The 15,394-nt window shown below is 37.3% G+C and overlaps 2 protein-coding genes across 6 annotated transcripts in view; one reads left to right on the top strand and one right to left on the bottom strand.

The window, feature by feature from the left end:
- LOC310901092 (uncharacterized protein) overlaps window positions 1–15,394 on the bottom strand; it is a 275,956-nt gene that overhangs the window by 126,445 nt on the left and 134,117 nt on the right. The gene's annotated exons all lie outside the window — the stretch shown is intronic.
- BEGAIN (brain enriched guanylate kinase associated) overlaps window positions 3,372–15,394 on the top strand; it is a 161,298-nt gene continuing 149,275 nt past the window's right edge. For 2 of the 4 annotated variants that reach the window (XM_083840128.1, XM_083840127.1), the window contains exons 1-2: window positions 3,591–3,771; window positions 6,779–6,908. In XM_083840128.1, coding sequence (XP_083696254.1) covers window positions 6,861–6,908 — 48 coding nt within the window. In that variant the 5' untranslated portion in view covers window positions 3,591–3,771; window positions 6,779–6,860. Of the gene's footprint in view, window positions 3,772–6,778; window positions 6,909–13,777; window positions 14,582–15,394 lie in introns of those variants that run through there. The other 2 variants (XM_083840129.1, XM_083840130.1) reach the window with 2 other exon arrangements.

Genomic DNA, 15,394 nt, shown 5'->3' with positions numbered 1-15,394 from the left:
GCTGAATAAGCTTCCTCCTCTACACTTCTTGCTTCTATCACTCCACAAAGGGAGAATGAGCAAGATCCAATAAAGACATTATATTCAGCATAACAGTTGGTCACTTTAATGAAAAATATTGTATTTAAAAACAAGTGAACATTCACTTTGTTTGCAACATTATTCCCTTGGAATAGCAAAGAAAGATTTAAAAAAGACACACTTCCAAGCTCTGCACATCATAACTGGAAGCAAATAAAGTGCTTGGACTCCACAAAATAGGCTCCTTTTAAAACCAGAAGGTACCGTTCAGACTCACTATCTTACCGTGACCTTGTTTTTAGCTATAACTTACTGTGAAGAAGTAAATGAAAAAGGGAGCTTTTCATTTTTCCCATGGAAGCATAAATTGCTTTACAAATGAAAACATATGCATATGTACCTATATTTATGTGTGCGTGTGTACACTTAACAGATTCAGTAAAAATTTCAAATGCTGAAGAATTTATCGCACTCCATAGCAGTTTGTTTGAGAGAAAACTACTGTCTTTCTTAAAGAGTGATGATTTATTTTGCATAAAATAGTTTTCTAACTTCTTACCTTTGGCTATTTTATATTTAGGCTTGAGGTGATGAGAGTATTTATGACAATAGGGATTTAAAACATGACACTGGGAGAAGGTGACACTGAAAGGAGGTGGCAATAATAGGCATTAAGCTTTACAAAGCTTCTATTATCTGTCAAATATTGTGACTTCTTTCACATGTATTTTCACATATATTCTTGTGATCTCCTGTAGATGATTTTTTTAATTATTTTTTTATTTTTTTTTTGTAGGCACTTAAGCAGTATTTGTAGCTATTGAACAGTAATAGAATGTACTGGAGGAGTTAATACGTGTTCTGTTTGGTGAAATAAAAATTGCATGATATTCTCATAAAGTTACCCACAAATTAACTTATACAAACAATGTCCAAATGAACAATGGTATTGGTCTTGCCCTAGACTTTTGCTTTTACCTTTCGTGACACCAACTTTCAGAAATACCTGCCTCATTGCATCCGTTCTCTCATCCTTCCACGACCTGCTCCCCTCACTTTGAGGTTTAAAATACCCAATTCAAATGCTCTAAAAGGGCAAGACCAAAGATTCCAGTCGCATTACTGCTGAAATTCAAAGTTGAGCCTTGACTGTACTTTCCTTTCTTACTGCTTCTGAGGTTATTGTTAGCAATTATTTTACTGAGAGAAGAGGGAGGTGCAGGAAAAAAAAAAAAAAAAGAGAGAGAGAGAAAGAATGAGTGGTTAGATAGCAGTGTTCTGCAAGATATACTTAGAATCAATCTTATTACTGTTTTCTCAGCCAGGCTAGTGATCATGAATTCTGTATCTTTCCTCAAGCCCAGTGGCTGTGCCAGCCATTCATTCTGAAATGCTTCATGTTTCCTTATACAGGAAATCACAATAGGATTATGGATTCAAGGGAAAGCTCTGCTCAAGGAGGGGCAGAGAGTGAAAGGAGGCTTGTTTGGTACAGCATTGTATGGTGTGCACAAAGAAAAGCAAGGCAAAAAAATGGAGAAATGGAAAAGGATGTAGAATGAAAGAGTTTATTTGTAGTTCATGTCAAAAGTTTTGTTCAAAGGGGATTTACTCTATTTTGTCTTACTTTTATTTGGGAACTGGAACTGTAATTTCATTGGGCCAATTTGGAATTGACCACTGACACTTGAAAAAGCATTTTTACATGAGGAATAGACAAAGGAAAAAGGGGGATACAAAAATGACTGGGTAATATTTTGTTCCTCTAACCTCCCATCTGTAAGTATTGTGATGGCTAAAGCAACAGCTGCAAATGCAGCCATGTTTCCTCTCCTCTCATCAGCTCCCTGGAAAAAAACACCATTTCTCATAAGAAATACAATGTTCTTCCTCCCTTTCCCATACATGTCTTGGAGGTCCTAGTGTATAATATCTGCCCATTTATATTGGGTTTGAATCTCATCAGCCTGCTCCAGGTGGGATGAATCTGCTAGTCATAAGATCTTATCATGGAAAAACTAGTTGTGTAGCTATGCAATGACCTTGCTGGGAACACAAGCAGGGATGTAGTTACAAGATCCTATGACTACAGGAACCATTCTACTACTATCAGGAATCTATCTACCATCAGGAACCATGAGCTACAAACTTTGGCTTGATTTCTGTATCTTGAAGAATTTGTTTTGAACTCAGTGTCAGCCCAGGGGCATTAATCATCGCCTTTTAAGAGGCAAGGTCTGTTTTTTCTGTCGAAATTAAGGTGCTACTCTCAAGAGTTAGGATGCTGAGAGAATCTGCTTGAACACCCAGGTCTTGCACATTGTGCAATGTTCAAAACTAAGTGGGAGTGATAAACCCAAAATCTGACAGAATATGTGGAGTAACTGTAAGGGGAAGATCCTGAGCTTGCCCACTCTGCCTGGGATACATGTAGGAACTCAACAGCAGCAGCACAACAATATAGACAAATAAAAGTTATCCTTCTCTTTCCACTACCACCTTTTATTTTTTCAAGTCAAGGTATTGAGGTGTGGCTAACCATTGGTCATCTCCCCACCTCAGGCTGGCAAGCTAATGATGCACAGCATGGCTGATAACACAGCTCATCTCCGTCTTCACAAGCATGAAGAATAAAAGGTCTAGTCTTTTGGACAACCCAAATCAGGACAAGCCAAAACCTGACTACTCAGTGCAATTTCCAGTTGATAAATACCTTGGAGATCTCCTCTATCCTAAAATATCTTTAGGCAAAAGACCTTTTACAGTACAATGTTTCAAAATGTAGGGATAAAATTAAAGAATTATTTCTCTTCTGCAGTGCAACATTGCAGATATAATTGACTACTGAACTATGACATATAATTTTGCATTAGGATTTACAAGGGCAGAATTCTAACAAAAGCATTTACATAATTTAAATGGTGACAAAAATTCTAAAAGTGAGTAGGGTTTTATATATAGGTATATATAATATATAGGTACATAGGGATGATTTTACAACCATAATACCATGGCTTTATAATTGCAATGGTTTTTGTACACTCAAAAATAAGGTGATGCTTTAAATTTTATTTTTTTTCTCCCAGAATATCAAATGGGAAACACAACACTTGTTTTGTTGTGTTTTTTTGTTTGTTTGTTTGTTTGTTTGTTTTTCACATTTGTGTGATCCCTTTGGGGCAGTTCCTACACTCCTTTCACAGGACTGGAGCTCTAGAAATCACATACAACCACCAGAGCCAATTAAAGCAGCTGGTACTGTACTGTGATTTTAATCAGAGCCTTACCACCTTTTGGGGAATTCAGTGGGTGTTTCAACTGAAAGATTTGGCTTTATCCAGTTATCTACTTATATTCACAAACAATACTGAGTCAATCACTTTCAATCTCAAGTGTACATGACTAGCTAGTAATTTCCTACATTTGTGACATACCATGACCATCTTTGATGCTGTTAAAGTTTGTGACTAAACAGAAAAGCACTGGCAAGTTGATAGCGAATGACCCTTGATAAGTTGTTCACCAATTGCTTGACTTTGCTGTTCAAGTTTATGCTCTCATAGCAACACAGACAGCATATCATTCTCGGCTGACTTCATTAAAAGAAAACGATCCTGTCTTTCGGTTAAAAAAAAAAATAGAAAAGCTGTAACTGTTGAAGCAGCATGCACCTAATAAGCTACTTCTAAATCTGGCTCCATCATTTCAGACTCTGGACTAGCAGAACAGAGCTTGCAGAATCCTTCTCAAGTAAGTACTGCTTTCTCTTAACAGCATGTCTGTTGGTTTTTGTTGTGTTTTGTTTTGTTTTGTTTTCCATTTAAAATGTGTAACAGGTAGTAAAGGAGTCTTCAGCATGAAATTAGTAGTGCTGCAATATGACAATTGAATGCTTGCTTTAAACATGAATTAACATGTTCTGTTGTTTCATTTGGCAGACATTACTGTCTTAAAAAGGAAACATTTAATACATTAAGCTATAAGACAGCAAGTTATATGGATGAAGCTTCTCAAAGCTGCAGTGGATGCAGTGCTACAAATCTAATGGAATGATTTATAATTGACTATTATGCTAAGGTTTTTAGAAGTGAGTTATGTATCTTTTATTTGCATAATCCACATCATGGAACATATCTATTTGATTTCATCAGGACTGGAATATGTATCCTGAATATGCTACTGACCATTAAGTATGAAATTAGCAAAATCATTTCTATCTACAAGAGAGGAAAATATCATATAGTGGCATTATTATAAATAATAAAGCTAATATGTACACACTAAAACTACTTCAAGCTTGTATTAAATCCTGAAGGAAAATATTTGTAATGGATGACTTTGTATAATTATACAAAGTATTAGTCAATCATTGTTAAACTCAGCAGAGTACAGACAAAATAATTGTTTGCATGAGAAACACAAATGCATGTCATTTGCCAAAACAAACAGCACATACTGTCGCATGCTTTCTGCAAGAGTATTTAAACAGCTCTGATGAACATGTCTCTTTAATCTAGTGAAATGGGGTGGGGCTATGGGAGCTGAAGGGAAAAAATAATCTTTTGCTTGGCATTTGAATTGCAACTGTTGCAGCACAAAGGAGTTAGGAACAGGCAATCGATGAGCCTCCCATTACAGCTGATGTGCAAACACATACACACCCACATGCATACAAGATTTTTTTCCCATTTACTCCTAGCTGCTTAGCACCAGTTCCTATGACATACAACTCTGATTACAAACACACAGGTGTGCAGCACTCTGCAAAAGTAGCTGCATTTGAGACATTACGGCTCTGATGTTAGTATCTTGGAAGCTTTTATCATAAGTATGTCTTATACCTCCAAATAATATTATTTACCATAATTTTTATTGTAGGGAAAAATACGTGGTATAAAATCAAATTGCTTAATTAACTTCCACAGAAAGCTACCTAAATACTTTCCTCCCATTCAAGTTATCCATCTCCCAACATCCTATGACAACAGAAGTCAAGAAATTACCATTTGTTCCTCCAAGTTATTTTCAAATTATTCATAACAACACATTTTAAAGCACACTGCCATGCCAACTCATTTATATGCAGGCAAGCTTTTTTAAGCAAACTTTTCCAGGACATATTGAAGCATGGAACTGGAACAACCATTTCCTTATTTACTGTATAATAGAAATAGAAAGTCTTTGGCAGATTATGCTTAGAGAGGGGTAAAGAACGAAAGCAGAGATATCAAAATTAGTGTTAGAGTTATGGTGAACAACAATATATATCTCCTTCACAAGCAACACTAAGTCTCCTAGGGCCAGTTCTGAACAGACTAATAAATTAGAGGCCAATAAAGGGAAAGTCTAGCCTGAAATCCCACAACCCTTCCCAAAGTTACTGCAAAATTTCAAGAAAACACAGGATGGTTATAACATGGCCAGCAAGTACTAAAACACGGTACCTTCCTTCCCCACAAGACAAAAAGAGACATTGGTGGGAAGCAACTCCACTAACAAGCTTTGATCCTTTCCACAGCTATTAGTAGCCAGCCAAAAGAGGAAGCAACCATCAGTAACTATTTCTGAGACAGACTAGGAGAGTGAGGAGGGGGAAGAGGGTTGCATTTGCGAGGCCTCCAAGGAGAAATGGTGACTTCATGATCAAGGAGATGGCATTGCTTAGAAGAAAAGGCTCATTTCTTCCTTATCCTTTGTGATTGCCTAATTCTTTAAAACAAGGATCCTAATGAAATTCCACAAACCTATTACAGGCCAATTGTTTTTATGAAAGTCAAAGCCTCCAGAAATTTGATTCAGTACAAAAAATTGAGTTTTCCAATGTGCTCTTGAACAATTCAGTCTATCACAGAATTTTCTAATTCAAATAAGCTCACTGGACAGGAAAAAGAGAGGGAGAGAGAAGTAGAATATCATAGCAACATCTTACTCCCTTGTGGTTTATGAATTTGACAACAATTTTTCCTCCCAGTCCTCCCAGTTAAAATTTCCTCTATGTTTAACATTTGATTAGTAGAACTACAGATGACGTAAAAATGATGAGAAAAATGCTGCTGCACTGAAAGATCTCTACAGTAACCCCTGGAAGCATCACTAGAGTGGATTTTGGGTAGCCTGAATTGACTAGTAAGGTGGTGATGTTATATGGCTTCAGAGACAGCAAGGCCTTGCAGAGTGTGGTTCAAGTGTTAACTCACCTAGCATCAAGCTAGGATGGATTTAAGCAAAAGAAAATAAAATGGTATCAAAAATATCATTAATTTTAAAATAAAGCAGAATTCCGTGAGTGGGAAATATTTTCTTTCCACCTACCAAAAAACAAAACACATTTTTTATTCCAAGACTGATATTCCATGAGAAACTTTTTCCATTCTTCCATTCAGTTTTCCTCTCTCTTTTAAATTGTCTTATGTATTTTTCCTTCTCCTTTGCTAAACAGTAGTAATAATAATATAGGGGCTGGGAAAGAGTAAGAGAAAAAAAGGGAGAGAGAAAAAGGGTATATCTAATTTGGAAAACTACATGATACTGTTATCCCACCTCAAAGAAGGACAGGTTTAAGAATTTGACACTTTCCTGAAAACACACAGATTAAAGGAGTAGTGGAAGAAACTAAGACTCCTCATCTGTATTCTCAGAAGGATCAATTATTTTGCTGGCTGTTTTCACCAAGTGACTACAAAGTGAACTGGAGATACTGAGACAGACTCAAATGCTAGTGTAATGCAGATGACATACAGCTCTACCCATCCTACAGCACGGCTACAGAGAAGGCACAGAGTGTGAAGAAGAGCTCATGGAGCAGCTGGCTAAAGCAGAAGCTGAGCAAGAAAAAGAGGATGTTGGCAGAGGACAGAAAGCATTTTGAGGACTCATTGACAGTCAAGGTATGCAGCCGCGGTTGGTCACTAAGCACTAATCTGATAAAGAAACTGTTATTCACAGATGCTATTGTTTTCAAGTAGCTCCATCTCTCTTGGCTGAGGACAACAATCTCTCAGGCAGGTGATACAACAAGCTTTTAGTGCTAAGTGCCAACATGGAGAAAATGCTATCATGTATATGCTCTAACTAGACCACAAATCTGTTTTCTGTAGATCAGCCTCCATATCATTTTGTATTCCTCTCTTCAAAGTAGTCCATTGTCTGAACTGTGGATAAATAAAAGATCACTTAAAACCCTTGAAAAAAGATCACAGTCTACAGCTTCACTTCTCTGACTCTTCTCAGCAAGAGTAAAATTTGTCTTCATGGGAGGCTGAAAGGGAAAAAGTCCTTTGGGAATTAAGGGCAACCAAATGTCTTATCATCTAATACTACAAGTCCCTGGTACATTTCTTTTAGCAGCTTTAAATATACACACAACATGTCCACAGTGTACTTTTTTAATGCTAGGGAACAAATCATACAAAAGCCAACAGCTTACAACTAATGCTAATGACACACTAATGGAAGGTGCTCTGATAGTATGATACTGGCCATTGTAATAAGGGCCTGTGTGGAATGGAAAGTCTCTTTTCTTCTCTTGTACTTACCCCAAAAAATAATTTTAAAATTAGTTTATTAAAACATGTTCAGCTTACATTTTTTCTCTCCCTTAATTTGTAATTCATTTTTAAGCTATAAATAGAGCTTGCATGTGAAGCGGCTGGCTGGCTCTAGTCGTACTGCAGCTGTAGCATTTGTCAGAGCACAGTGACTCCATTTTCAGGGTGGTGCAGGAGCTATGCTAAAAAACACCTCCCTTTCCTCTGACATTCAACACTTTTTACAAGCTTAGCATAGCTTTGTCTAGCATGCAGCTATAAATTAAATAGATCAGACTTGTGACTGCATGCAAGGAAGATGGCACCACTGTTTGTTGCATTGTCTTTGGTCACTCTATTTGCAAGACAGATAAAAGTTTTTCTTAGCCTGATGAGATTAATGGGAATTTAGAGGATTTTCAATCCTTTAAATCTTTGGATTTGGATTAGAGGTTGAATGCAAAGACCATCTACAACGCAGATTCCTGTACAGAGGCATGAATGTCTCAAATGTCTCTGGTCTGTAACTCACCACAGTACCATTTCAAGTTCTTTTCATGCCACTAAAACCTACCATTTTTTAAAGAATCCAGACTGATTTAATGCTGGCAGCACTGGCACAATTATTTGTCATTACAAGATATAGACCTATCAACAATCAATAGAGAAAGGAAAAAAATATATATAGATTTTTAACTAATTGCAATTACCAGTCACACAAAATAAAGAAACCAAGCTCTCATTCTACTGGTCCTGAATATGCCTGGATCTTACACAGATAGGTTAAACATCTGCTGGAATGCTTAGGACTGTGCAAGGCTTTCAAGGAGAACCAAGTGAGGTAAAACGACTGGAGGCAATGCTTGCTATGTCTCCTGTCCACTACAGATAATTTGCTCTAAAAAAAAAAAATAAATAAATAAAAAAATAAAGGTAATGTTTAGTGAAATGGATACTTTGCTGTGTGACAGCTAGCACCTTAGAAATAGACATTATTCCCACTAATTTGGAAATACAATACATTTTCTGGAGAACAACAAAATGAAGCAATGCTCAGAAGGTTTTAAGGCAACACTGTCTTGCTGAAGAAATTGGGCTAGACACTCTTGTATTAAAAGCAAAGCATTATTTAGCAAACATTAAAATTTCTTTAAAAAAAATAAGAGAGAGAAGGAGAGAGTGAGAGAGAACTTCCAAAGGCAATCCAGTCAGAGAGGAACACCTGTAATATTTAAAGGGATGAATTTAATTGTAAAGCAGAAAGGTCAAATTAAATGCTCCAAAATGAACTGCACTGAACTGCATTAAGTGTAGGGTAGTGGATAAGATTTGATAAAATTTTCATTAAAGGCAGGAGGGAAGAGAGTATCTGAGCAAGAACGGGCACTGGAACAGTTGGATGTAGCTATTTGGAGAGTGAACTGTGCTTGAAGGACTTACACAACTGTGGGTAAACTGAGAACTTTGAAATGAATTGCACTTCCTACCAGCTCCAGTGGGCTTGGCTCTAGTGCTTAGGCAGAGTGTTTCTGAGCAGTTTAAAGGCTGGCTGAGATCTAACAACAAAGTGACTTAGAAGAAATGCACTCCATTGTAATGGAAAAACTCACCCTTTGCTGCAACGAGAACTGCACAGAAAACTGTAATTTTTGATCCAAAATGTTGGAGTCTACTCACTGACAACAAAATGCTCTGGAAACAGCCTTAATTGGAATTAAAATAAAACCCAAAATTCTGTTTAAAATCAGATTTACACTCTTTTCTTTTTCTTTTTTAATTAATAACCTAACATTTTCTTATGAATCTTGGAATGTTGAAAACCCTTAGATTTGATTATTTTTAATCAAAATAATTTGCTGAATATCTTATCATCAGTATATCAAAATGCATATTTTTAGATATATAAAAGCTTTGCACACTTCTTCAGTACTAGAACTGTTGAATATTGTCTGCTTTGACCCAAAAATGAGCATATCTTCCAGAGCTCTACATAAAGAAACTTCCAGTTGTCATAACAACCTACTGCAGCTTTTTTCCTACATGGTTACCTTGCATTTGCTTTTGATACTATTAGCAAAAATTAAATCTTCAAAAGTTTAAAAATGGGGTTGCTATTAAAAGGGAGGGGAATATATATATTTAATTCCCACAAAACTCAGATTTTAATTTGCAGTCTTCAGACAATGGTCTGTAAAGATATCACGTTGCATCAATTCTTGATTGGAGGTAACTGTTATGCTCCATTTTTATACACAATATGCAGGTTTCTAATAATGTCTCTGTAAAATGACACTTAGAACATAAATAAGCCTAAATTAACCTTTAGAAAAATCTTCATATGTTTTGCTATGTAACAAGTTTACTAGACAGGTCTCTGAATGCCTCAGTCTTGTCAAATGAAATACTGACTCATTATGAAAGTCTCATTTAAGCTGTGATCCTAGCTATCATTCTGTTACAAAGGTTTCAGATTCAGCTGTCAATTAAGCTAGGAAGGACTGGTATTGCTTTGCTTACATTCCTATGTTCATACTAAAATAGAATAGACTACCTTAGCCATTGCAACACACAAAATTACAAACTGGATGTACACGAGTCCCTGGAACTGGTCCACTTACTAATTTTCAGTATGTACGTCTTGTTAGTATTTAGAGATGTTGATTTGATCAGGGTCTCATTACATAAGAGAATGTACCAATGCAGGGAAAAAAACAGTCCCTTCCTAAATTTTAAGGACAGGTAATGGTGGCTACAAATGAAAGTGCAGGTGTTCACCAAAGGTCAACTGGCAAGTTAATGAATGAGGTGCTTACAAGGGTTGTGTTATTTACAGTCAAGTCTGTCACTTAGATCAGATAGTTTTCAACTGACTTGCACAGACATACTGATTAATTCCAACAGTTGTGCTCATCATTTCTGAAATAATGTAAAATTAATGCATAAATTGTTTTTTTAAGATTATTTTAATGTTAATATGACAGTTTTAGAAGAACTCAGAAACCAAGCAAACATCCACCTAGCAGAGGCAATTTGTAGCAAGAACAGAAGAATTTGATTGCTAATACAGCTTCCTGAAGGTGTTTGTTTCAAGAGTATAGCCCAGACTACTGCAGCAATGCATTACTATTCACAGACATACCTGCTTGCACTGGAAAGAGGAATTCTCTTTATCAGCAATGTCTTCAAAGAGATTTGGATATATAAGGCAAAATAATTTTAACATTTTAAAAAGTCACTTAACATATGGAAACTAAATCAGCAACATCAAATCATTATAAGAGAGTTCAAAGTCTCAAACATCCAGACTCTTAAGCATACACTGCTTTAATATTCAGATACTTTATTAGCATATGTGACTAGTGGAAATAATTTCTGTGGTTCATGCACTCTCCAGACAATATTTTGGTGAATTAATACTTAAGACAGACCACTGTAAAGACAATATTACTATCAACTTTGCTAACATCTATTGCAGTCAAGATTTAGAGGGGTTCGCAATAAAAGATCTATATCATTAATTTTCATTCCAGCCCAGCTTTATTCAGGCAAGAAAAAATCCGTCATTTTTGCAGGGATGGCTTTAATTTTTTGGTTAATAATTGGTAATTAGATCAAATGCCAGTGTCACCTTTTCCCAACTGGTTAAGAACATATGTCTAAAGTCATTAGGCAGAAATCATCTGAAGAAATAGGAGAAGCAGTATTAAAAACCCACAAATGTTATATACTCTACTTAGGTTACCTATAACATACAGCCTGACATTATTCCTATTTTCTTATGACATTTCAAAGCAAATGGCCTCATTCCTGACAATAGGAAAGAATTATATGAGCCATTTTTGTTGGCTGTACCACAGACTTCTGTCACATTCACACCTTAAAATTTGCACATATGCAATGGATAGCTGAATTTGTGCTTGTAGTTAACACAGCTTTGTTCATGCACAAATGGTCCCAATCCCTCGTGAATAAAAAAGCTCTTCTCCAGATATGTACAAGCCATTTCAGATTCTGGCTCAAGAATGAGGCTTGCTCTGTTTCTGAACAGACATATTAATGAACTCCATTAAAACTGCAGAACTCACACTTTGCCAGGCTCTAATGCATCCTGGAAGGCAAACGTTCTGAGATGCATTAGTACAGAGCTTACCTCTGTAAGCTCTCATTTGGGGAATTACCCCCTCATTTGGGGAATCCTGTTTGCATCAGTGAGTAACCATAAGTTTGCAGACATCTGTATTAGGACATACTGAAAAAGCCCTAAATTCTGGCTTTACAAGAAGAGAGTAGCGCATTATTGTTCTGTGACTGCATTGAAAAGGTCATGAAAATCTTTCTGTTGACGACAGAAAGCATTCACTAGCTCTTCATACTGTCACCATTTACGTTCAAGTAAAAGGGGAATAATTTCATCTAAACTAAGACTTCATGCATTTTAATCTACATTGTCTCTGTGGTCAGGATAATATTTGTAACATGCAATGGAATGGCCAAGTCCCATAGAAAATATGGAAGCATTTCAGAAAGTAATTCCAGTAAAAGCAATTGATTTCTGATGTGTTAAAAGGATCTTCTTGTCCCCTTGTTATTTGCAAAATTAATGCACTTACTATGTTAATTTGAGAGATTCGCAACACCTCAGCAGCTTTCATGAACAATGATTTAAATGAGTCCTGGAATTACCAACGTGGAGACAATAAATTATTTGCAGTGGGCAAAGTGACTGGTAATGAGGGAACTAAATACAATATCTCTTTCAAAAGCTCACGGAATTACATTTTAACTTGAACTGCCATTGACCTGTCAGCTATGTATGATACTTTTAAACGTGCTCCTCACTAACTTTTTCCCCTTCATTGCCACCTTCTACTATGCCTCAGTCACTTCTAGGGATCCTCCTCACATCTTGTTGCCCCACCGTTTAAGGCAGATCACTCAGGTTTCTTCTTGTGATCCATTTCTTTTTTCTGTCTCCATCCGCTGCATTGCATAAGTTGGAAAGATGTTTGATTCCCACCAGACAAAAAGGGTTATATCATAGAATCATAGAAGCGCAGAATGGTTTGAGTGAAGGGACCTTAAAGATCACCTAATTCCAACCCCCCTGCCATGGGCAGGGACACCTTCCACTACAACAGGTTGCTCAAAGCCCCGTCCAGCCTGGCCTTGGACACTTCCCAGGATGGGGCATCCACAGCTTCTCTGGGCAACCTGTGCCAGTGCCTTATCACCCTCATAGTAGAGTATGTCTTCCTAATGTTTAATATAAATCTTAAATGTATCAGTCAGTTCATGTGTGATCAGGACACTCCAAACTTTCACGCTGATCATAAAGCCAAACTATAGCCTTTAAGCTCACTTAAAGTAGCCTTTATATTCCCTCATGAGCAAAAATAAAATAAAAAATAGAAGTTCTGCACTTCACAGTTCAGATTTGCCTGCCTGTAAAGAATGAGAAGAGCCTCACATGAAAAGTTGTAGAAACAAACATCATTACCGCTCCAGACTCATTTATAATGCTGAATTACTGAACCTTGCTTTGGTTCAAACCTTTAACAAATTATTTTAGAATGAAAACAATGGCAAGAACAAGCAGGCAGAAAGTGTGAATCACATTCTCTTTTTGCCTTTCTGGATCCAGCAGACCTGCCACTAAGCTTTCTAATAGAATAGCAAACACTAGCAGCATTAGGACAATATAGCATGACCTTCTCTACTATTGGATTTTAAAAAGCCCTGAAACAGAACCACCCCAGACTTTACTTAGTGAGAATTGATTTACATCATGGTAGTTTGGTTTCCAGATCAACAGACAGGACTCTATCATATGCTGCTTTCGATCAATGAAAGCCCATGCTCATCCACTAAGCATTCAATACCCTGGAAAATCTGCATGTCCTATAGATTCTCTTGATTAGTATGGCTAATTAAAATGATAAGAATGCACTATTGATCTAATTATGAAACATATGCATAATTTGGGATGCATATGAGATAAAATGTGGTGGCTGCACTACTACGCCTTTCAAAGACATGCCTGTTGCCTTACAAGGTAGAGAAAGATTTATAGGAATGTCACTATCATTGACACTAGCTGACACACCAACACAAAAATGGAGTCACTGTCTAAGGGCTCCATTTCCCCTGTTAAGCCAGAGGCTGCTGTGCTTGGAAGACCAGTCAAACAAGAGGGGGCTGGCAGGGTGACTGAAGAAAGGGCATGCTGTGCATCCACCTCTACATGTGTGCCAGAAGCAGGAACTAATGTGGAGAGGCAAGTCTCTGGAGATTTGACAATGAACAGTTACTCAAAACGCTGCAGCTCCAGCGAGGATAGCTTTGAGTTACACGGCAGTACAAGGTCAGAAGCTAAAAGCTTTGTTAAAAGCAAAAATAAGGATGAAGGCTATCGACCCCATCGACCAAAGCATTGTCAGAAAGGGGGTGAAAAAACCCATGGACTGGAACACTCTTCTCTATATCCAGCAGAAGGGGGAAACGCCAGCCGAAAGCTCCAGAGGCAGAAGACAACACACAAGAAAAGCAGTTCCTCTGCATCTGACTTGAGCTTGGTGAGTCAAGGATCATCAAGTTCACTGTCTGTCGTGGAAGAAAAAATTGAAGCTAAACTCAAATTCTCTCAATTTATTAATGAAGTTACTTTCAGAGTGCTTGATCCCATGAGCCTGAGGTCATACCGAGCTGCTAAACTGAAAAATACCTTTCCATCCGGTGTGAGAAGCCTAGATGATTTACGTATTAAGAGAAAGTCTCCTGAAAGCTGGAAAGAGAACATTTTAGTTGGGAAAAGCAATCAAGAAATAGATTTAGACAGTCTGAAAAGTGACGACATTGTGGCCGGAGCACGAACACGCAAATTAGAGAAGTCCTTGTCCCTGGATGCAGGTCCTTCTCTCGGGTCGCTTGGTGCCTCATGCAGAACAAGATCTGGCTTGCCTGTTGAAATTATGATTTCTCAAAGCAAAGAAATGCCAGCCACAAAATCCGCATCTCTGCCTAGAAGCACAAGCATGGTGAGCTCTCTCTCAAATCACTTCTTTGGGTCGTATGTGACAAGTACTTGCGCATTAATGTGACTATTTGAGAAGTGCTGCTGTCTGCCTGGGTGGGCAATTACTTTTTACACAAACTATTCTGCAGGATGGTTAAAAAAAAAAAAAAAAAAAAAAAGGAGGATTTTTAAGTAGCTGAAGAAATCAACTGTAGGGCATATGAGGAAAAGGAAAGACAGGAGATACCCTTCCCTAGTCCTTTCCAGTCCTTTTCATTTGGTGTCTTAAAGGAAGACTTCATGGGATCAAGCAAGAAAGTTATTTCTGCACTGCAGAAACTCCATAACCAGGTCAGCTCTAGCTAAGCAGTCAGGGCACCCCTCACAGTAAAACAGTTTAGCTTGCAGAGGGTCCTGTGACAGACCACTAAGGCAGTGAAGGTCAGCAGGTTTGAACTTGCTCAGGTATCTCTGCACTCAACAGGCATGTTCAGTTAGCATATTTAAATACCAGTGAGAGCTCTGACATCCTGAAATTGTTAATAAGGTCTCTGGCTCTGGAGTTAATACATGTCATCTGATAACTTCTTTCCTGTTTTTTTCTGTTGTTGTTGTTTTTGTTTTTGTTTTGTTTTGTTTTTCTGAAAATAAATAAATAAATCTTAAACTGAAAAAGAAAGTAAAGACAGACTGAAGCTTTCTTCTATGATCTGGCAAAAAATATTTATTTATTTATTTATTTATTCTTACGAGATTGTTTGGTTGAGGAAGGGATGTTTACATCTATGAAAGGGGGTGAAGGGAGATTGCTGTTCTTTGCTTGTATGGCACTGTC

This window comes from Anser anser (assembly GCF_964211835.1).
Source record: "Anser anser genome assembly, chromosome: 5".
Lineage (NCBI taxonomy): Eukaryota > Metazoa > Chordata > Aves > Anseriformes > Anatidae > Anser > Anser anser.
The sequence above is the reverse complement of the archived record's forward strand: the minus strand, read 5'-3'. Positions and strand labels throughout refer to the sequence as shown.